This window comes from Sebastes fasciatus, chromosome 11 (genome assembly GCF_043250625.1).
Source record: "Sebastes fasciatus isolate fSebFas1 chromosome 11, fSebFas1.pri, whole genome shotgun sequence".
Taxonomy (NCBI): Eukaryota; Metazoa; Chordata; class Actinopteri; order Perciformes; family Sebastidae; genus Sebastes; species Sebastes fasciatus.
The window spans coordinates 26,650,572-26,672,843 of record NC_133805.1 but is presented as its reverse complement, the minus strand read 5'-3'; the positions used below and the strand labels follow the sequence as shown (position 1 = coordinate 26,672,843).

Sequence of the window (22,272 nt, the reverse complement as noted above, 5' to 3'; positions counted from 1 at the left end):
TAATTGGACATCTGCTGTATACCTTTAAAGAGAAGCTGGTTGATGTCGGTCTGAAAGGCTGCCAATAAAATGGCATCAGCAGAGCTTGGTCAGAAAGGAATGGAGCTGAAATCTCTTTGATATCGGGCCTTGTCAGACGTATTTCACTTTGAGTCCTTTGATAATGTCAAATCAAAGCAAGGTCCTGACTTATAAGAAGCAACTTCTGGGGAATACCGGCAGAATACATTGTGGTTTATTTTCTTAAACTAGAGAGGTGTGAGGGGGACACGCCTGGAGCGAGCTGGTTTCTAGATTTTCCTCATCTGTCACCGTGTTTAAGATAGGGTAATATGAATATTAATACTCTTTCTAACTCTAAAATAAAACCTGGGATTCTGCGTGATGTTGGGAAATCTATAATGATGCTTTACTGTATATTAATACCGGGATTGTCAGTGATTTATTGTTTACTTTAACTAGACACATTACTATACACTGTTAAGGCTGTCTAGACACAGACGGAGAGAAGTAATTTCTGCAGCATATGAATATAATAGCCTGGAGTGGGTATTTTATAAAGTGAAACACATTTGCCTCAACGTAAATATGAGTGAAAATGACAAAGCGGCAATGCAAACCTCGCCATTTGCTCTGAATGCTTTTTCTTGTCCCATGAAATTTTAAAAAGATAAACAACTGAAACATGTTGCCCTAAAAGTGATTAAGTGTGCAGTAAACCTCCCGTTTTTATGGACATTGTTTTCCCGCACCTCTAAGTGCCGTACGGCTGTGCACAGGACACACAACTGCATTACACACACTTGAATAAACAGGGCCTTGTTATGATTCGGAGGACTCTCCTGCTCGGATTGAAATGTCTCTGTTGTCGCTACGTGAGTATCTATGTCATATCTCATTTCATTCATGGCATGGCAGTGGATAGAAGAACCTATACGACGACCCAGATTGCATCGCTTTTACAGTTCAATCTGCTCTCCTCGTATGAGAAACAGCCATGTCAATGATTGCTAACCTAGTCAAAACATCAAGCGAGAGCAAACGGCGACAAGAGGGAGAATCAACAGAGGAGAATCAATCTGTGGGAAAGGCTGGAGGATTACCTCCACCTTAAGCTGGTTAAGATCAATGTGTACATATATCGTGTGTGTGTGTGTGTGTGTGTGTGTGTGTGGAGACTGTTTCTATTATTCAAGACTCAATGCAGCTCCTGGACAAGGCTGGCAGGGGCTGTGTGGAGCCGTATGTCAACATTTACTTGGTGCTGAATCGTGATATGTGTTCGAGGCGTGTTTCAGGGATTGTGTTTTATTCAGAGGTCGCCCGTGTGTAAAAGGACAGAAGATAACCCGCAGATTGAAGTAGATTCTCTCCTAGTAAAAAGATTTTTAAAAAGTGAACCTAACAAACTGAATCTGTTTTAAACTGTTCAGCAAATAGAGCTAATGTGATCAGTCTAATTAAAGCCTGGTTTAAACAGTCAAGATGACTACACTCTAATGAATTTAAAACGCAGGCCTGTGACATCAAGTACAAATAACGGAGACATTAATTCACATTAAGAAGGTACTGAAAGAGCCAACTGTCATGATTAATGCCAACGAGCCGCAAATATTCAGCATTCATTCATATACAGTAAAGCTAACATGTTGATGTTCAGCAGGTATAATGTTTATCATGTCCACCATGCTTGCAGTTGTACAGCTGAATCTGATGAGAATGTCATTAGTATTGGACCGTATTTGACCTGATCATGGGGAACATGAATGTTTGTACCAAATTGCATTGCAATCCATTCAACACAATACTTTTAGCTAACTATTTCAACTGTTTATCCATTAATTTTAGACAATTTTGAGCTAACTATTTTGACTGTTTACCCATTACATTTATGCTTTACCTTTTCTGTTATTTTCTCCCATACTTGGTGAGGTGTTGCTGTTGCATCCGCCATTTTTTCTTATGTCTTATTTCAACCATAATGCATTGTGCAACAGGCTTTCTAAGCCACTCTTACATTAGTCACTCATAGGGTAGCTTTAGGCAACAGGTACATTTAAGTGTCTTTAACAAGTCGATATAACAAAGTTATATTTAAGACAAAGACTAGGACTATTTTTATGCAACCGGCCCCTGAAACACATTTTCCTAAAAATAGCCTGATTTACTGGAATGTGCCTGGTTTAACTGGTAATCTCACTTTATGAAATACTGTGTTCCTTTGTTGTGTGGACCGTCAACAAACTAGCAGATGCACCTAGATTCCAAGCCCCAGTTCAAGAGATCAAAGTGATTCACATGATAAAAAAAATCTATTCGAACATTTCTCTTGCATCTCGGCACACTACTGCCCATCACTGATAAGGAAAAAACGGACTAGAAAAAACTCAAAGATATGCATATGATCCACAGAGAGGTGCTGGAGAAAAAACAGCTTAATGTTAGAAGTGGGATTACTCCTCCAAAGGGTGTTTAATATCGAACATTTTCTAAATACCCTGGTGCAATTGTACCTCGAACTGAGTGATGATCCCGTAGGTCTGCGCTGGTTCTCTCCACTTCAGGATGATCTTCTCCTCATAGGCACTGCCCTGAATGGACTCCAGAGGAACAGCACTTGGCACTGTGGGAAATTATCACAGACACAATTCTCAAAACTGGTGGCAGGGTGATATTATTTTTCAAGGTAGAAATAAGTGTATAAAAAACAAAAGCAGTAAGATTTCCATGGATACGTATTTTCTTTCCATCCCTCTGTGTTTGTTAAAATGCTGTCAATAAAAGTTGGATGAAAGCAGCTCCTACTTTGCTGCGGCTTTAGTCTTTGCTATTATAATTTACCGAGCCCAGCAGCACCTCGTGCTGATGTGCATAAAACAATCAATAAAAGAGCTCTTCATGGACCTGCAGTACACAAATGGCCATGAGCCAAAGTCAAACACCGTAATAGGAATTTGTGAGATTATCTGAAGTCATTGTCACTCAAAACACACTCCCTGACACGTCTTACAGCAAAACTGAACACTTTTCGCACAGATAAAAATGTGTTGCAAACAAAAGATGAACTAGTCACCCCATGGGAATAGTTGAATCTTAATCTTTCCACAATGTTTACTTGTACTGAAATGCTGCCAAAGAGATCTGGTCCTTTAACCCCTCATGTGAATTGCTTTCATTCTGTAAGCGAAAGAGAATGATGTGGAGATGCCTTTTTTGTTTTTTCTTCAAGATTTATCTTCAAGAATGCAACTAGCTACACCCCGTCTGTACACTTGTTCCCATGGGACTCTAAACACACAGATCCACAGACACACAGAAGTCAGATAGTGAGAAACAGTTGCCACTTTCAAGTTTCCAACCACAGATATCTGAGCAAGACATGACAAGACTCTCTTTTCGTCAGCTGAGCCTGTTTGTTATCTGGCGGCCGGGGTTCCTTGAGACTTCTATGGAGTTCATTTCCTGTGTCTGCTGAGGCAACACAGAAGAAGATCTTTCATCTTTGAAGGAGGTGAAACAACCTTACGACACTGAATCTGCTCTCCTGAAAAAAACATTTGGAGAATCCCAAACTTGTCCTTAGTGCAAGTTGTTTATGACCAGGTGAGAATTATCCACCCATCCTAATAAGAAAAGTGATTTTTTTTGCTGGTTGAGAGTGCACATACTTATATATCCTCTCATCTACCTGGCAAAATAAGGGAAAAATAAATAAATTATTAAATTAAAAAAATGTAATAATTAAAATATAGTAGTTTTAATACAATTGTTTGAATGTTGGGCTGTCCTTCATTTTTCCATTTATTTGCTCTTCATACTTTAAAGCTACTACGAGGGACTTTCATTTTGTGTTGAGTTGGGCGGTCCCTGTGGACAAAAGCGGTGGTGTTTCCAAACACCAGAGTCCCTTTAGAAAACCTCTCATTTTATTGCAGCAGCAATACGGTACGGCGGAGCAGCTCTGCTCCTGGCCGAAGGAGGAGCTGCTACTGCCGGGCATTGAGCTCTACAACTCAGCAAAACTGGATCTGGGTCTGTCCACTGCTGGAGGTCCCGCTGGAGTCTGAGCTGAGAGAGTTTCTGGTGAACCTGGATGATTTGGTTTGATTTCGTCGAAACCGGTGGCACCAATGAAAAGTATTAAGAATAACGATATAGAAATAGCCAATCTTCTCGCTGATGGTCTTGTTTACTTATGTAGGTCATATAGAGGCATCAGTATTCAATTGGGACTGTTTCATAACCAGTTAAAAGTTCCTCACAATAACTTAAAAAGAAATCTAATCAAAGATCATTTCAGCAAAATCTTGTGTCATTCTTCCCAGACCTGTACAGGAAGTAGCCTTGCATCACACTTACCATCCTCATCAGTCTGAACCTCCAGCTCTGTGCTCTCCTTGACCCCCTCTGGATTGCGTAGCACCAGCTTGACACTGAGGTTGGTGAAGGGCGTCAAGTTGTGGATGGTGTGCTGAGGATCGCGGCTCTGAGTGTCGTAACACACCTCCTCGCGGGTCTCCTCCTTGCCGGCCACCCTGGACCGGTACTGGACGGTCAGGTTGTAGCTGTAGCAGCGGGTCACATTGTAGCCCAGAGGCTCCCAGCGCACCGTCACTTGCTTGGATTGGATGTCTACCACTTCTAGCCTTTGTGGGCCGTGCATGGGCTCTGGCAGGGTGGACAGAGAGAGAGAGAGGAGTGTGAGCATGCATCAAGATAATCAATTAGGCCACATGAAATGGCAGGTAGTGCAAGATAGTTTCAATAAAATCAAGGGAATTACTGAGGTCTGTGCCAGGGCACAGAGAAGGTGGTGTTCCTTTGAGTAAAAGAAAATCTGCTACCAGATTTTCATAACACTAGAGACCCGGTCAATACTTTTTTTCATATTGAAATACCATTTCCTCTTTTTGGAATTCATATTCCCAGGAAATATTTTAAAATTTCAAAGCCGCAGCCTGATACTGAGCATTGCCCATCACCGTTGCTAACTCACTCTCACAGCAGCTGCACACACCAAGACACCACAGGTCTGTTGGTGGAAACCCTCAGCAGGAGGTGTATCATCCCTTCAGAGCGTGCCGTTCCTCTGCTTCTTCTGCCTTGTCCTCTGCCTTTTTCTCTCTCTTTTCCATCTCGCCCAGTGGCGGTCAGCTATTAGCACCATACTGATACAGAGTCAGCCAGCCTGCCAATCCAGGCAGGACACAACCCCCACTGCCATCCTATCACCTCTAATCACATGTGTTTCCTTGCCTTTTCTCTTCTACTTTCTCCATTTTCTCCTCTCTCTTTCAGTCCTTCCCTCCACCTCTTTTTCTCTCCATTCCCCTTCTCTATATCCTCTCTTTTTTTGTGGCTCCCCCATTTCTATTTCCCGCTCTCTTTTTCCTCCTCATCTCCTCTCTCTGCTTTCCCCGTCTATTTTCCCCTCTTGCTCTCTCTCTTTCTCAATCTCCTACCTATGGGAGGAAAGCAGCCCAAGCACAAGGTAATGGGATCAATTTCCATTCCAGGTTAAATTCGCAGTCCATTTCTCTGGAACTTAACACTTTACCACCTATTAGGAAGAGCCAGGGCTCAATTTCCCCGTTCCCCAGGAGACACAGTCCAGCAATTCAGAGGCAGCCACGGCAGCCATGTTTAACATTCTGGAGGTGCAAGGGGGGGGGGAGAGACTGGACTGGAGCGCCAGCATGCTGTTCATTTCTACAGGCGGTACAAAGGACATGACAAACAAGCATGAATCCTTACGAACAACACAGTTGGCATCCTTTGAATGTGATGCCCACTAGGCTGCTCGATTATGTCAAAAATATGATTGTCAAAATTGAGATCAAAAATATTTAACTTGATTACTCATTGACTTTTAGAAACGTGCATTTAGGAAGAAAATGTTGTAGCCCACATTTAAATTTTATGGTTAAATGCATCAATCTGGTGCACTTTGACAGCAAGATTAAGAGGCTAGATCCTTGAAGAACTTTGTGCTCTTGTAAACAAGTTTGTGCATTAGTAAACAATTCAATTCTAATCACAATGGTTGTATGGATAAGGTCCCGGTTGACAGTCACGCCGGGAGCACGAAGGTCCGGGCGAGGGGTGCTGTAAAGCGCCACCCAGGACCTTTCCAAGGTGACTCAAAGCCGGTCGCAGAGCACCATCATGGAGGAAATACGAGGGCCTGCGCCGGGGAGAGTTCCCACGAGGGGTTCCTCCCAAACCGAGCGGCCATCCTTGACCCGCTGAGCGGGGGTGAAAGCACACCGTGGTAAAGGAAAGGGGTGAGCTGGATTGATAAAAAAAAGACAAAACAAGAGCGCCATTGCAAAATGGAATGCGGCTCAATAATTGTTTTATGTCGATTATCTTATTTTCATAATCTTTGGAAGCCAAAATCGTAATGGAAATTTGATTAATTGCACAGCCCTAATGCCCACATGCATTTATGAGACAGCCTATAGAAAGATAATGTCCGACTGATCAAGTTTTATTGAAACTCCTTTAAAAATATACAGGAATGATCAACAACGAGGTTAAGTTTCATGTAGCACTGCAGAAAAGCTACAAGACAGAAAGGAATGTTTTGTCAGGAAGTTAGGTCACGACATGTGACATGACAGGAGCTTGTACGAGTGAGAGAGGATAATGCAAGAGGAAAAACACTGAGAGAAGATAAAGGCGCCTGCTTGTTGAATGAAAGATGGAACACTTTTGAGATTTCACAAGGACAAACAAACGGATGTGATCTCTCCTGCGCTTTCATAGAGCAGATGAAATAGTGGCCAGGAAGTGGCAGAGGGAGAGCTGTTGAAGACGGATGGAGAAAAGGGATATCAACGCAGCATACAGTACATGAAGCATACACAAAGGGCTACAAACGATAAAAGTGTGTCAGGAGAATGGAACAAATCTTTTTGTCCAAAAGGAAAAGAATGGCAATTAGCATCTCTTTAAAGGAACAGTGTATAGCATTCAGGGGGCTTTGTGTGTTCCGTCATCTAGTGCTGCCACCATTACTGCGGTGGCAAGTCATAGTGACTCTACTGTCTGCCAACAGTATTAACCGGTGACTTTGTGCTCATAGTAACATATGCAAATGTTTGGCGTAGATAATAAACACAGATGAGTATGTATTTAAAATTGATTAAAGTAAAATTGAAGGCTTTTACGAGGACACAGCTGCCGTCACTACGAGCAACCACGACACATTCGGCTGAGAGTCACCAGTTAACATGACTAACAGACACTCTGTGTTCTGTTTGTGATGGCGACCAAATGATGTTTACTTTGTGGTCATTAGGTTGCCCTGGTTAGTGCAGGTAACGTTCTATTTTACAATAACGCCACAGTTAGTTGATTGAGTTCATTTATTCTGGTGGACCACAGCACCCCATAGACAATGTCTTAGCCCATTTATTTGTTAGCTTATGTTAGCTACGCAGTGTTAACTTAGCTGACCTTACTTGTTTCACCATGTCAGGCTAACGTTGGGCAGCTAAGAACTGCTCAGGTTCTTCCCGAACTCCTAGACATCGTTGTCAAAAGTAACGTTACATAGAAAGTAAAAGTAAAAGTAGAAAATTGCACACTTCTTAGGACATCTTGCATTCAAACACGCACATATTGAAGGGAGATGCCACTGCAGTAATGGCGACTTGTTTACTTCCAGTACCTCCCCGGATTTGTGTATAGGCAGAAATGGAATATAATATTAATAAGCATGTTTACTTTAGTGTATAATCACCTGAAAATAAGCATCATGGTGTTTTTCTCTACCTTAGAATGAGCCGTTTATATCTACATACGGAGCGGGGCCTCTTCACAGAGCCGGCCGCCATGTTTCTACAGTAGCACAGAACGTAAAACCAAATACTGGCACTAGATAGTTTTCACGTTTTTACGTCGGCCACCGTACTACTCCTACACGCTTGGCACACGGGAGAAGTTTCAGTTGGTTACAACATGCAACCTCACCGCTAAATTCCGCCAAATCCTATACAGTGCACCTTTAAAAAGGATTTGTCACTACTGGTCTACACAGAGTGCAACAAACCACTAAAATCTTTGACAGAGCATGTAAGTCTATTAGCTTTTATAACAATAGCCGAAGAAAATATATACATATTTTACTGGCTGAGAGAGCATTATAGCTTCTATAAAAGTGCTTAATGTCCTTTGAGAAACCTTTCTGCAATGCTGTGTAGGAGTACTCTTGGAATGTGTGTCATCTTTCAGAGTGGGTCTTCTAGCAGGGCTGACCTCTAATGATTGTTCAAATGTGAAAGAGACTGGTATGTCAGACATCCACCTTCAAAGAGATCAGCAAAAATTCACCGTAAGTGCAAACAGACAATAAGTAAGCCAACTCCACTCTAGTAGCAAACTGATAGTAGAATTACAGAAAGGGGATAAATGCAATGATTTACAAAGTCATCAGCCATTTTAAACAAATGTAATCACAGTAAAAAAAAAAAAAGAAAAGAGAGATTCTGACAGAGAACTGGGAAGAATTGGCGAAGGAAAACAGGCCTCTTCAAATAGGTTGCAATGTCGGGAAAGCCATCCCGAAAATAGAAGTTTAAACCCCTTTATTTGCGGAACTATCTGTTGGCCGCACTCTGTAGGCAACGGTTACACTAAAAGCACAGAGAATTGCAGGGTGGCCAGGCACAGAAATCAAATTAAACCAGATGCTCTCAAAGTGACAAATGCACCAAAGTGTGAATCTCAAACGGACGTGCACGAGCGGCTGGGAGGAAGTCTCATTTCTGAGCCGTTCAAGGAGAATGTCACACTTCCATCTTTGTGGAACATCATAGATAATGTCCACTACGCCCTAATTCTGGCCAATGGAGAGATGCCAACGAGAATGGGAATCACTTGTGTGAGAAATAGCCCATATTTATTAATATATACATTAAAATTTGTCTTTTTGGCACATGGTGGTGGACAGATATTTTTTGCTAGTGCACACACAGCAATAGAGAAGGTAGATAAAAGAATATTGGCCATTTAGTAAACAGCCCTTATGACTATTCTATAGCCTCTCCCTGGAGTTTTGTTGAGAAAAGGCTAATTGTTTGTTACCCCATTGGCTCCCTGTAGTGCAAATGCCAGCTGTCTGAGGGAGGCAGTAAAATGTGAGTATCTGTGGCGGACGCCCAATCACAACTTGTGCCCCGTGACTCAGAATGACATCATCTGTTTTCATGAACAACAAGGTGCCTCATCCATTTCAGAGCCGACTTTGAAGAAAGAGAAGAAGAAAAACACCCTGTACCCTTCCTCCTCCGCTTAATCTCAAATGAACGGGTCGCGCCGAACGGCTGATATCCTTTATAAATCCTTTCGTGCATGGATGGGAGGCTATGCAGTCATTTTCAAATAGGCCCATAGGCCCATGAATGACAGCTGATGAGATGAGCCTATTACCCCAGCCTACTGTGACTGCTAGTTTAGTTTTATTGACCGAGCAGTAAGAGGCTCAGTATCAAAAGCACAAGCACAAATCACAACAAGGAATAACAGGGCGGTCTCTTGAAATCCATAGCCTTTTTTTTTCTCAACAATTCTCACAAGCTATCACCCACTGAGGGCAACATTGGGGTGAAAGTACTAAAAAATATGACTCTAATATCTCTCCAGTATGGCAGATATTTCTAGTGGAATAGAGTTATAATAATGGCTATGAAAGCATCCCTTGGAGCAGGAAATTACTGAGGTCTATCTTATGAGAGGGCACACACAATGAGTTCCAGTGAGAGCCAGATTGGTATTCCAAGCGGTGGACAAATTATCACCTGCCCCATACTCGCGGATGTAATTGAATAATTTGAATTTGACATTTACATAGAACTATTAGTGATTTTTTTGTCATTACAGCGTGACATTTAAATAATGTTTTTAGAAATTATCAGCACATTATTGCCTCTTGTTAATGTGAATGGGCCCTGCGTACACGCCACTGCAGCCCAAGTGATAACTCGATTTCCCAAAAAACATGAAACAAAAACAACAAATAACCGCATGTTGCAGCCGTCTGTCCTAGAGGGGGCTTCAAATGGTGCACTTAGCCCCTGGGTAGAGCGAGACATTAGTCCTGGATGAAAGGAAACAAATTGGGCATGTCCGGAGCACAGCCACTTTACTGCGAGACAAGTGTGCGGTGTGTGTATGAGGGGGGACAATGTGTGTTTTCTAGCGTGTTTACGGCCTTATGTGAGTAATGTGAGGGTCCATACGCGTGCACACGGCAGCGCAGATCTGGTTCCTCAGCATCTTGCTGGCTATATGTACAGAAGAATGATTTACTTATCAGATCTTCCTCGGGCTTCGCGGCGTGCGAGTCATTCAGAAAGCCAGGATCTTTATCAGATCCACATCGATTAAGAGCAGAAAAGCCTGGTGCTGGCATACACTTCCATCTCCCTGCTCAGCAAACAGAACCGGGAGTGAAGGGGAAGAAAGGACTAGTTCTCCAATGATTAGAAACCACCGTCAAGTCAATGCGGCTCCTGAGCCTGGGTGCTATCTCATCAGGATGAAACGGCGCTCAGGTTGTGGAGGAGGAGGAGGAGGAGGAGGAGGAGGAGGAGGAGGAGGAGGAGGAGGAGGGAGCTTTCCTTTTTTTGAGATGGAAAAAGAGAAATGCCTCGATTTTCGCAGGATGGCATGTAGACTGTCGGATTCCTCGCTGGCTGCTGGGGCTCGTCACACGCAGGTGCCTTCGTTGTAGACAGTACCAAAACAACATGACAACGGCGAAGATTAAATTCTGTTTTCATGTAAAGTGTTCCATTCTAGGCAGCGAGGCCTGGTATTGCCGTCACTTATCTCTCCATTGCGGTGTGTTATTCACTCTGTTCTGTTTGAGCTGGGCGGGCTGGGAGGCGAGCACATTTGTTTGCCTCTTTCTATTACATCTCAGTGATAGCACTGAGGCCATTGAGGTAATGACATGGGTTTTACACTTAGGAAATCATTTTCATATCCCGCAGAAGCGAGCCGTAATGATAGCTTTTGATAACCGACAATCAAAGCTCCATCACCCTCCTAGAGTGCTCCTCTATGCAATCCTCTGGAGGGAAAGAAAGAGGGGGGAGGGAGCGGGTTAAGAGGGAGAAATGGAGGGAGTCAATGTGTGGGTGGGGGGATTGGAGAAAGAAAGCTAGGGACAGATGAGGGTGGAAGTGCCAAGGTTTTTGTTCATCAAATGCAACAAGTCAAACCAGGCCTTGGGGTTGACGCGTGTACACATGTTATAATTGATAGCACTTTAAAAGGCACTGTACATGGACATCTAGTGTTCTAACATCACCCTCTACAGCCATTACAAAGTCAGAGACAAATGCCCACATGCTCAGGACACACACACACACACACACAAGACACTTTGCCTGTACACCTTGGAGGCGTGGATAATCACAAGGATTTATTGAATGGTGGTGGTCGCTCCTCACTCTATCAAGTCCTTCTTTATAGGCCTCATGATAAATGAGACTGCCATGATGGGTGAGGATGAGGGGCGGAGGGGTCTACAACGTGCTGGATCGAATTGAAACCACAGAATGAGCTCCGGCGCTGGGCCGGGCTGGGCTGCCACCTTGTCTGATGAACCCCCTGAAGCTGTAGGGGTGGAGATGAATGGGTGAACGCCTTCCTTCTCACAGCACTGAGTAGGAAGGGAGAGCAAAAAAACACGAGAGGGAAAGTAAGATAGACCTCCTCCAGCACAGGAGGATGATGCATGACGAGACTCAAGACTGTCAAGTCATACCAAGTCTTGTTTTGTCTTTGTTCATGATCGACCAACCTGCTGTATGCTGCCCTAAAAAAAGGTAACAAGCTCCACTGTGTAAATACAGTGAATACGCTTCAAACCAATAGCTAATTTTTGCTTCACTACCTTCTAATAGCCCAATTTATTATTGCTTAAAATTAACTTTTTGGCAAATCTGCGCAAAGGAAGGTCACGTTACATTAAAAAGCGCTATATAAGTTTAATTTATTATTACATTAGCAACGACCAGTTCCTTTTAGCACATTAGCCCTTGATGTGCAGACAACATCAACTAGATTACGTTTGATACTGGAGAAAATGTTTGAATTCAATGATATGGAAACAAGATCTAAAGATAGAAGGCGTGCCTCTAATGCTTCATCTCTAAACCGGTTCATGTATGTTTATCCTCAACGGACATCGGAGAAACGTTTGTTGCTGGAGAGAGTAGGTTCCGCAGATTCCAGTAGGATATGTACAATGCATGTGTAGCTCTGTTAGACTGGTTTATGATACCGTGAAGAAGGGTTGCAATTTCTTCTGGTGCTAGGGGTTTGAAATAGGGATGCACCGATACCGATATTGGATATCGGGGCCGATACTGACTCAAATAGATGGATCGGATATCTATGTCAATGCAGCCAATCTGTTCAATTCAGTTCTATGTTGATATACTATATAAATTATATGCTGGAATTTTAATTCCTGTTTAAGTTTTGACCAATTTGTTGCTAAATTAAAATGGTTTACACTTGAATTATAATTCCTGTTAATTTTGAAGATTTTTTTTTACCAGTTGCTGGTGTATGATTTATAATTTTAATAATAAATAACTATTCAGTAAATTTATATCTATATATTTATTTGTCATATTTTGTTTTACAAAGTTAGGAAAGCAATGTTTAAAGGCCCAGCATGTAGGATTTGGCGGCATCTAGCTGTGAGGTTGCATATTGCAACCATCTGAAACTTCTCCCGTGTGCCAACCATGTAGGAGAACTATGGTGGCGTCCGTTCTGGGCTACTGTAGAAACATGGCGGCCGGCTCCGTGAAGAGGACCTGCTCCATATGTAGATATAAACGGCTCATTCTAAGGTAAAAAACAATAATTCTTATTTTCAGGTGACTATACACTAAAGAAAACATACTTATTAATATCATATTCCATTTAGTTCCGCCTAAATGTTACACACTGTTCCTTTAAGTCAAGCCTGTCTCACACATAAAAGAATGATCCCAGTCACTTCCACACATTTAGGCATAGAGCTTATTAATTACTCGGTATTGGCTGATACCCAAAACCCAGGTATCGGTATTGGGACTGAAAAAGTTGGATTGTGCATCCCTACTTTAAACCCACAAAAACTATTACATAGTAGTAGCCACTCAAACAATGAATGCATCCACTAGCATGCCTGATAATCCATATATACTGTATATTTGCACGGAATCAGTAATTTCATGAATTAATAATGGTTACTTACTCCCATCATGTTTTGCATCATACTGGGAAAGTGCAGTAGTTTAGAGCCCACTAAACCTAAAAGGGGCTCTACAGTTTATTCATCATGACGGCAGCGTTTAGTGTGGTGGAGATGAAGTAAGTACTGTGCTGCAAAGTACAACAGTGAAGCACTAACCGTTGCTAAAGACTTTTCCACAAGAAGCAAATAACGTCTTTTCGCTTTGCTTCAAATACCAAATCATAAAAAAGTTGCACTTGTCGATTGTGGTATCGAAAATTTGATTTAAAGAAAAGCGGAAATGGAATAAATAACAGGGTATAAGATGTCAGTGGGAAGTCTTTTCTATCACTGACCATTTAGAGGGATTAAAAGAACAAACCTAGCAAGTTTGCCTCGGGGGCAAAAGGTGAGTCCAGCGACCGGATGAAAACTAATGGACAGCCAGTTGATGGGAAGAGCAGAGGCAGCGGAGGTGGAACTGGTTAAATCAATCTTTCATTTCGTTTCCACCAATATGCTGTGCGGTGATTGGGGTCAGAGTGACAGGCAGGAATGACCCCCTCCTCCCCCATCTGTCTTAACACACATGCCCGCACACACCCATCTCTACTGTCAGACCAGGCTTTGTCTTTAGTGTTCGGGTTCCCGGGGAAAACGCCTGTGGTTAGGGCTTACACACAGGAAGAACACAAGCCCTCATTTACCGACGGGCACGCAATCTCTACAGGAGCAGTGGGAGGTTACCAAGGTGATTCTTCAACTTCAACACTCCCCAGATGGCCCGTGTGGCATTGTCATTTGTCGCCAAAAACCTGCATGTGTCGCACTCAACTCAGGGTGTTACCCAGAGTGTAAATCAAAGTGAAGCGCTTGACTTTGTGAAATGGTTGCTGCGTTTTCTGAGCCACCTACTTAGGAGATATATGGGGACCCAAGATCTAGCTATCTAGGTGGGGGAATACAGGATATAAATCGCAGCCTCCCTGACATTCCTGTCCTTTAGTTGAGGAGGAGACGCACAAATGTTCTTGAGTTAGAGTTATACAACCAGACTGAATGAGTGCTTCCTGGACGCCTAGCAAGGGGAATGGGACATCTATAATTCAGCAAAAGGATGGAGAAAATCTGTGACAAAAATTACAGCAGATAGGCCATGAATAATTAAACACGAGGAATAGAAACATTTAAAGACCTTGAGAAGCATTTCAGTTCAAATTTAAAAACAGCAGAAAAAAAGGATCTCGCCGAGCCCGACTAAACTACAGCTATTTATCACTCTCTTGAGGCTTAAGAGTTGAGGTTACAAACAACCTCGATGATAATTGTTTGTGAGGAGCTGAAGAGGCGGCTCCCAAGTAAGAAGAGAATAAGTTTGCGTGGATGTCACCAGAGTATCGTTTGTGCACATCTGTTCTCAGAGTCTTCAATTCCTCCGTGTTTGGGGGGTAGATAGATGGAGATGAGGGAAATAATAATAATGAAACGGCTATAAATGCAGAGTCTCACTCGCTCTCCGTCGCTCTCCTTTCCAACAGCAGTTGTTTGAAGACGTGTCCTTGAGAAGAAAACAATTTGCCTTTTGCAGAGCCAATATCATAGGACACAATTTGCCATTCTGTTTCCAACTGCCTGTGATAAAAAGACTTTTATTGTGGTCCTCCTATAACCTTCCTGCACACCACAAACTCAATCTACCCTGTTTTCTCTGACTGACAAAAGAACACAAATTCAATGGGACTCAAACCAAGGCTTTTCATTCGCCTTGCCACAGACAATATATAAACCCTATAGGTCACATGGCTGCCAGCTATTGTGGGTGCCGAACCAGACCAATGTTATCTGAGATGGTGAGGTGAAGTGGATTTCTATTCATGCCTTAAAGCAACAATAGCATTAATTAGACACATCAAATCTAGCAAATAATTTCCTTTTAGACCCACAAAGACCGATCTGCTCAATCTCAGCCGTAGAAAAAAAAAAGGAACAATCATAAAGGGTTAGACCTCGCTGAGGCAATTTGCCATGAAGCTATATAGAGGAAAAAATAGCAGTTATAGCTGACAGATCGTCAGTCTACCTTTGTTAATAAAATGTTACGGCTTGGTTAGAGAAAATTGGCAAGGCAAAATATACTGACTCGGTTAAGTGCAACTGGAAACAATGTAAACTGATGGAGCTAATCTGGTTAGCACACACCTTTTTAGCCAACAGTATATACTGTATTGTCAACCTGTATCTCCGTCCTTGGGTTCGCCGTGACAGCTATGCAGGATCCTTCAAACTCTGCTTCTTTTATTCTTCAACTATGGAGTTTCCGTATATACATATACACAATCCATTCTTCCTGAAGGGAAGGTCTATAACAACCTTGCTTTCACAATGTCTAGGCACCTTTGCAAGATCAACACAGGTGAAACGTGACCTCTGAATTTACCAGAGCTTGCGCCAAAACTGGACACAAATTCCTGAAAGTGAATAAGAATATTCACAGAGATTTTATGCAAGTGGTACCGAGCACAAACTGTCCTTAGAGTTAGTCAGGTCATTCAATCTACTTGTCAAAGTGAATAGTTTAATGACAAATTAAGAATATGTTGGAAAAAAGGCCTTTCATAATGTAGATTGTACTTTTCAAAGCCATTTTTTGACAGCTGAACAATGGCAGCAAAAAAGAAATGACATGAACTAACCATTACTTTGTAAGGTTTTTTAAAAGAGAAGATGGGGAAAGAAAAGGTTGATTTTTCAGTTAATGGCATCAACAGACCGTTAACTGTACAGCTTATATGATTCTCATCGTGCTTATATAACAGGGTGTGTGATTAACAAACGTCTCAACTGATGTATTCTTCAGACAGGATTTTTATGGATAATACAGATTGACACAGGACCGCTTTCATAATTTAGTTTTAGTGTATTTCGTTCTATGCAGAATAACGTCCTCTCGGTACACTGCACCAAGACTGTATTACTCACATCGTATGCAGTTGAACCCATACAGGTATGCATTATATACTAAATGACACAATGTACAGAAGAATGGTTTAAAGGCTCATGGCTAGCCATGGTGAACATTACATATTTTTCCAAAGCTACCCTCTCTAACCTTTGAGTACATAATAAAACTGCCGACAGTTGCTCCATCTGATTTGTTTATGTTTACATTCAGAACAGAATTTCCTTATTATGTACCTTATTTTAATCAATTTCAAGGAAACTAGTTACGATTTCTCAGCCGGAGACGTTGATACAGGACAGGATATAACCAAGTAGGATGTTAGCGATGATGATATGTGGTGTGTAAGCAAATAATGGGTAGAGTTTTTGGAGAGCTAGTCATGTCAACATTTGTAGAGAAATATTTGACTTCAACTGGCAGCTCTCTGCTTGAACATTTTTTATTAAAGCTTCTGATGCACATTCAAACAGAGCAACAAATGAGTTTTGTTGCAGCCACTCTGGTGTCCTTGTGCAGCAGGGGGCGACTCCTCTGGTTGCAAAAAGAAGTCTGATTGTATAGAAGTCTATGAGAAAATGAGCCTACTTCTCACTTGATTTCAGTAAACATTGTAAACATGAGTTTATTCAATTCAATCCAATTTATTTTTATATAGCGTCAAATCATAACAGAAGTTATCTCAAGACGTTTTTTATATAGAGTAGGTCTAGACCGTACTCTTTAGTTTAGAGACCCAACAAGAGATCCCCCATGAGCATTGCATTGTTATGGTAATGCGCTGTGGCCAGGAAAAACTCCCCTTTAGCGGGTAGAAACCTTGAGCCGAACCGGGCTCTGGGTGGGCGGCCATCTGCCTCGACCGGTTGGGTTTTGAGAGAGAGAGAGAGAGAGAGAGAGAGAGAGAGAGAGAGAGAGAGAGAGAGAGAGAGAGAGAGAGAGAGAGAGAGAGAGAGAGAGAGGTAGAGATAGATAGAGAGAGAGAGAGAGAGAGAGAGAGAGGGAGAGAGAGACAGGGGGGAGATGCACAGCAACCACAATAATAGCACAGCAGCTGTAAGAACTAATACGCTTTATTGTCTCAATCGTTAGTTTCAAGTGTTCTTCAATACAGCATGATGTTCATTTAGTAAATTATGGTCCCATTTAGAGTCAAATAGACCATAAAGCAGGGGATGCTTTAGGGCGTGGCTACCTTGTGATTGACAGGTCGCCACCACGGCGTTATCCGGTCTGGGAGTTGTCCGTGTTTCATCTTAGAACTTTACCCCTTTCACAGTGTGTTTTCAGTTCGTGGCAGTTAATTGTAACATTTTAGTCGACTAAAAATGACTTATTCAGCGTTTGGTTGTACTTAGCTCCACCTTCTCGTCACTTCTGGTTGCAAAAAAACAAGATGGCGACGCCCCAAAACCAAGATGCTGACAGCCAAAAACCAAGATGGCGACCGCCAAAATGCCGAACTCGAGGCTTCGTAACGGCAGTCAATGGGTGACGTCACGGTGACTATGTCCACTTCTTATAGACAGTCTATAGCGTGGCTGCTATAATGTGTATAGGTTCCACAGACACACCAACTCTTGTATAGCACATGAAATGAGAGCTTTCTAAATGCACAGATTTATTAAAAAAACACATACTTGACTAAAACTGACCTTTCGTGAAGTTTAATAAATGCGTTGCTTGGTAAAGCCAAGCATAAGTTTGTTAAAACACAAGTCCTCACGGATGACCTCAATACACTTAGTGTGCAGTCTAAGATGTGATATTAATAGGGGAAAATTAACATGATTTTCTGAATACATGTAAAAGTTTGCAGGATTTTTTTTTAGAATAGGAAGGGCCATGCTGGGAAAATCGGCTTAATATTCACCACGGCAACATTCACACTTGTCCTTCAAGTTGTTATGTCCCGGCACCAATGTCACGCTGAGACAAATTATTGTACTTGGCAAATAAAGTGATTTTACCACTACTACCATTTTCATGTTGCTAGACACTAGCGCCATTCTAATTTGCATCAATAAAAGACCTGGTCTTTTGCAAATTAACCAGGAGGCTAAATGCAAATAACCAACCTTGGTGTGGGTGAACATAATTGGGCAGCTCCTCCCTACTCTCCACTGTTCTAAACGAATGTTTAAGCGAGAGCTGATCCCTGATTAACGCTCATTCCCCTGTGTTTAATAGCACTCGGTGCAACAGAATGGCAAAGTGAAAACAAACAGATGAGACTACTCCCACGTGGTACCGGAGCGCAGATGGAGAGAACTTACAGACGGAGATGTGGACTTGGCAGAGGCTGGAGTCTGAGCAGGTGTTTGGACCCAGCATGGACATCATGTACTGCCATTTTTAAAGCGCCCGAGAGCCAGCGGGACAGCAAAGGCCACAGGGTGGAGATGAGGCACATAGGACAGACTGTTCTACCATGTCTACCATGGAAACTAGTATGAAATAATATCTGCTGCATTAGAAAGATGCATGTGACTCAACTTTAAATAGTTTCAAAATAATTGAGAGTTGATTGATTTAGAGATTGTTGAAAGTCGCAAAAGTAACTGTCTTCAGCAGATGTGGGTTGAATACACAAAAGTGTCTGTGACCGTCTTAACCCAAGGCAGATTACGATGTGAAGATCCTTTCCCACACAGATCTAAAGTACAACTCAGACTGCAGAGGAGTAGTTGTTTAAGGCTCGCTTATCTGCCTTCCTAGTGTGGGCTGGAAATGGTTTCTCAGTGTGAGATGGTTTCTCAATAGCGTTGCTGAAATGCAGGGCACCCCGCTGTGATCCTAGGGCACCACCTGATAAAACAGTGTCTTCCTTCAAGTAACACTTACCAAGCGTGGAGAACTCTGAAGTGGTAAACAACTTCACACAGGCGCACATTTCGCATGGAAGAGGAGTGCAGTTACCAAATGCTTTTCCTCCTTTAGCTCAAAAATGTTTGTGGAGTCATTTTGGCCGGTAGGAAAGGGGGAAAATAACGAATGTTAACAAGCTGTGAAATTCAACATCGACAGACGAAAAAAAAGACACAAGAATATGTGAAAGCAAAATGTTGTTTGAATCATTCTGCGCATCCACAAATAACCCCCTTGAGCAATCACAGAGCCTTGGATAGGACACGCTTTTGATGTTCACTAGGAAAGTAATGGAAGTGCTTCATTGGAAAGAAAAACCTTTCAAAGCTGCCCTCTTTCTTCCTTCTGCTTCTGAATTGAAATGGTGGCGTCATGCATTATACATTCCCTATTTTACAGAAGATTGAATTAAAACATCCTTTGTCATCAGAAACATTGCTCAGTTTGCGAAGTGACCAAGGCATGGCTATGAATAATTATGCGAGAGGCCGTGCTCTAAAGTGGCCACAGATTTTCATTAGCGCCTCCAGACAGCAGTGCAGGGAGAGGGGAGCAAGTCTCTGGGCCTGCCTGTATCAACAGTGATGTATCACACAGCCCTGTGAGTCTTAACCGTTCAATTAGGAGCTCTGCTGAGGCCCGGCCTGTCAGTGGGAAAGACCAGCGGAGTGCCGGACAAGATCAAGAGCTGCTTCCTCAAACACACTTCGGGAGCCGGTGCCATCAATCTCCCCGACTGTGACCGGCAGGGTGGCCAAGGGGCAGGACCCCCGCTGAAGCTGGGCCTGGGCTCGGAAGGCTGCGCAGGTAGGGTCATTCATCCCTATCAGCCAGACTAAAAATGAATAAGCTCATGACCTTCACAGTGGGGAGAAGGGGTTCCACCCAGGGCAGGGAGGGGAGAAAAATCTCATTTTCATCAGCATTTCTCTGGACACCAAACAGCATTAGCCCGGGGAAAATGCTGAGGCGAGGTTTGTTTTGTTCCCCGAGTTGGCATCCTAGTGCAGCATGGGAATTTAGCTGGTTAATGTTGTGAGAAGGGCAATTTGTACAATATCATGAGGCGTTCTCAAAGTGCTTATGTACATGTTGGAGTTTGAATGCCCACAGTATAGCAGCAATATAATGATCCAAATTTAAGGTGCCACTCTGCCTCACACATGATATCAATCTGTGTTGCTGATGAATTAAAAAGCGTGGAGGGACTTTGGAATGAGAATTACGCTGAATTAACAAGTAGTTATAAAGTTAACCATGTGGCGGGGGCAGTTTTCAGCTCTTTGTCCGGAGCCAGCCATAAATCATATCCGTTATTGTGACACACAGCTGTTCCCAATAGCAAGGGAAGTTAAAAGAGTTTACTCAAACTTGTTATTATTCCGCTGCTTCGCAGGCGTTATCAGTTTTTTTTTCTGTTATATGTAACGCTTAAAAAGTATAGCTCTAATTGTTCCAGGTGCTCAGGTAGAATACATTACTTAGAAAAGAGACAATTTATGTCCATATGCCAAAAACCTTAATGAAGATCTATAGGTGGAAACAATGAAAACACAGAGGGCTTTGTCTACCATGGAAAAATAATTACCAAACTAAAATGGCAATGATATATGTTGGGCAATTGTGAGCTGCAGTTATTTGCTTAAAACGCAATGAGGAAACACAATGGAGCTTTACCAACAATGGAGCCCTGATGGCCATTTATTGTATGCAGCGGTGATTTGTAAAAATAGGAACCTTTCTGAAATGTTTTGTTTGTAAAAGTAAATTAGGGATGGTGCGACCTAAAATACAACAAGCCTAAGGCAATAATACAAAAAATAATGATAATAAAAAACTGCTGAATGAATGAACTGCTTTGACCACTCTTTTTCCAGTATCTCTCTCTTTTCTGTTCACTTTTGTTTTCTGTTGTATCAGAGAGTCATTGTGTTGGGGCTCTGCAAAGAGCTCACAGTGAAAGTGAACCTTGTTTTTTTTTTCAGTTTCACAATTGCAACTCATTTTGTAACATATATCAAAAGCTCCAAATACTGCTCTTCCCCAGGCGTCATGTTTGATGCGAAATTGACAGCTCATTAATTATCAAGCTGGAGTTGAGAGAAGGCTACTTCTTGCCAACCTCCGTGTTGTGTTGCAAGGTCTGTTACAGGGGTGGGGATGAGGTTGGTTGGTTGGATGGGGTCGGGAGGTTTGTACACGCACACGGTTAACTCTATCGGCTTGTTTGTCAGCGGCCTCACAGTTTCTACTGTAGATATGAACATTTCCACTACAAATCTGACTGGATTGTCTAGAATAAAACTTCAGAGAAACCTATTCCAAATGAGAAAGAAAAAAATTTGATTCATAAAGACCTGCCCATTTCATCCAAGAATACAAAACCAGCTGCTAATTTGGTTATTAGAGACAGATTCTCCAAATCAATAGTGGATTGGCAGTGATTAGGCTTGCTGCGGTAGTCAGTGTTACCGGTGTTACACGGTGTTCGGGCATACAACGATTACATTACTTGACCACCGCCCCCACCGTCCTTTTGCTTTTTTATAGAAATAAAAACAATTTAATTCATTTTTGTGAATCAGCGCCGTGTTATCAGTACATTAAGCCTTATTCTGAATGGAGCATTTTCCGATTAAGACATGTGGGATATGCCAATATTGTTCAGGTTTTAGGAGCATTCTTTGGACATGTATACAGCGCCTTCGGAATATGCTTCTCAATTGGGCTTTTAACTGTAGTTTGCGACACACTGCCTCTTGCCCGTTTACGGCCAGCTCTGTGCGTTGCACACAAACCAACTAGCCAGCAGTTTGCAAGCCTTGGGTAGTGGTAGCCCACATTCTGGTCGGAAGGAGAAACACACCTACTTTTAAACATCATGAAAGACTTGGATATCAACAGGTTTTTGCTCATGGGGGTGTTTTTATGTTAATCGGAGTATGTACGGCTGCATGTAAATGGGAATATTAGTGGAATATTAATTTCCATTAGCTCATTCCAACAGCTTAGTAGGAATACTGTCTTTTTCAAAATAAGGACAAAAGGCAGAATATTCTGTGCATGTAAACGTAGTCATTGTTACCTTGGATATGGTATGCCTTGAAATCGTTTGAATTGTGTAGGTGTCCTTGATTTAATTTGTATCTAATAAAAACTTCCTCTACAATCCTGACATGTACCTCTGTTAAAAAGAGCC

At 42.3% G+C, this 22,272-nt stretch overlaps 1 protein-coding gene across 10 annotated transcripts in view; it reads right to left on the bottom strand.

The window, feature by feature from the left end:
- Positions 1 to 22,272, bottom strand: part of LOC141777553 (receptor-type tyrosine-protein phosphatase mu) — a 192,157-nt gene that overhangs the window by 88,821 nt on the left and 81,064 nt on the right. For all 10 annotated transcript variants that reach the window (XR_012595919.1, XM_074651914.1, XM_074651917.1 and 7 more), the window contains exons 8-9: positions 4,360 to 4,668; positions 2,514 to 2,623 (exon numbers count right to left, since the gene is read on the bottom strand). Coding sequence is in view for 9 of the 10 variants with exons in the window: in XM_074651914.1 (XP_074508015.1) it covers positions 2,514 to 2,623; positions 4,360 to 4,668 (419 nt within the window). In the remaining variant the exon portion in view is untranslated. The remainder of the gene's footprint in view (positions 1 to 2,513; positions 2,624 to 4,359; positions 4,669 to 22,272) is intronic.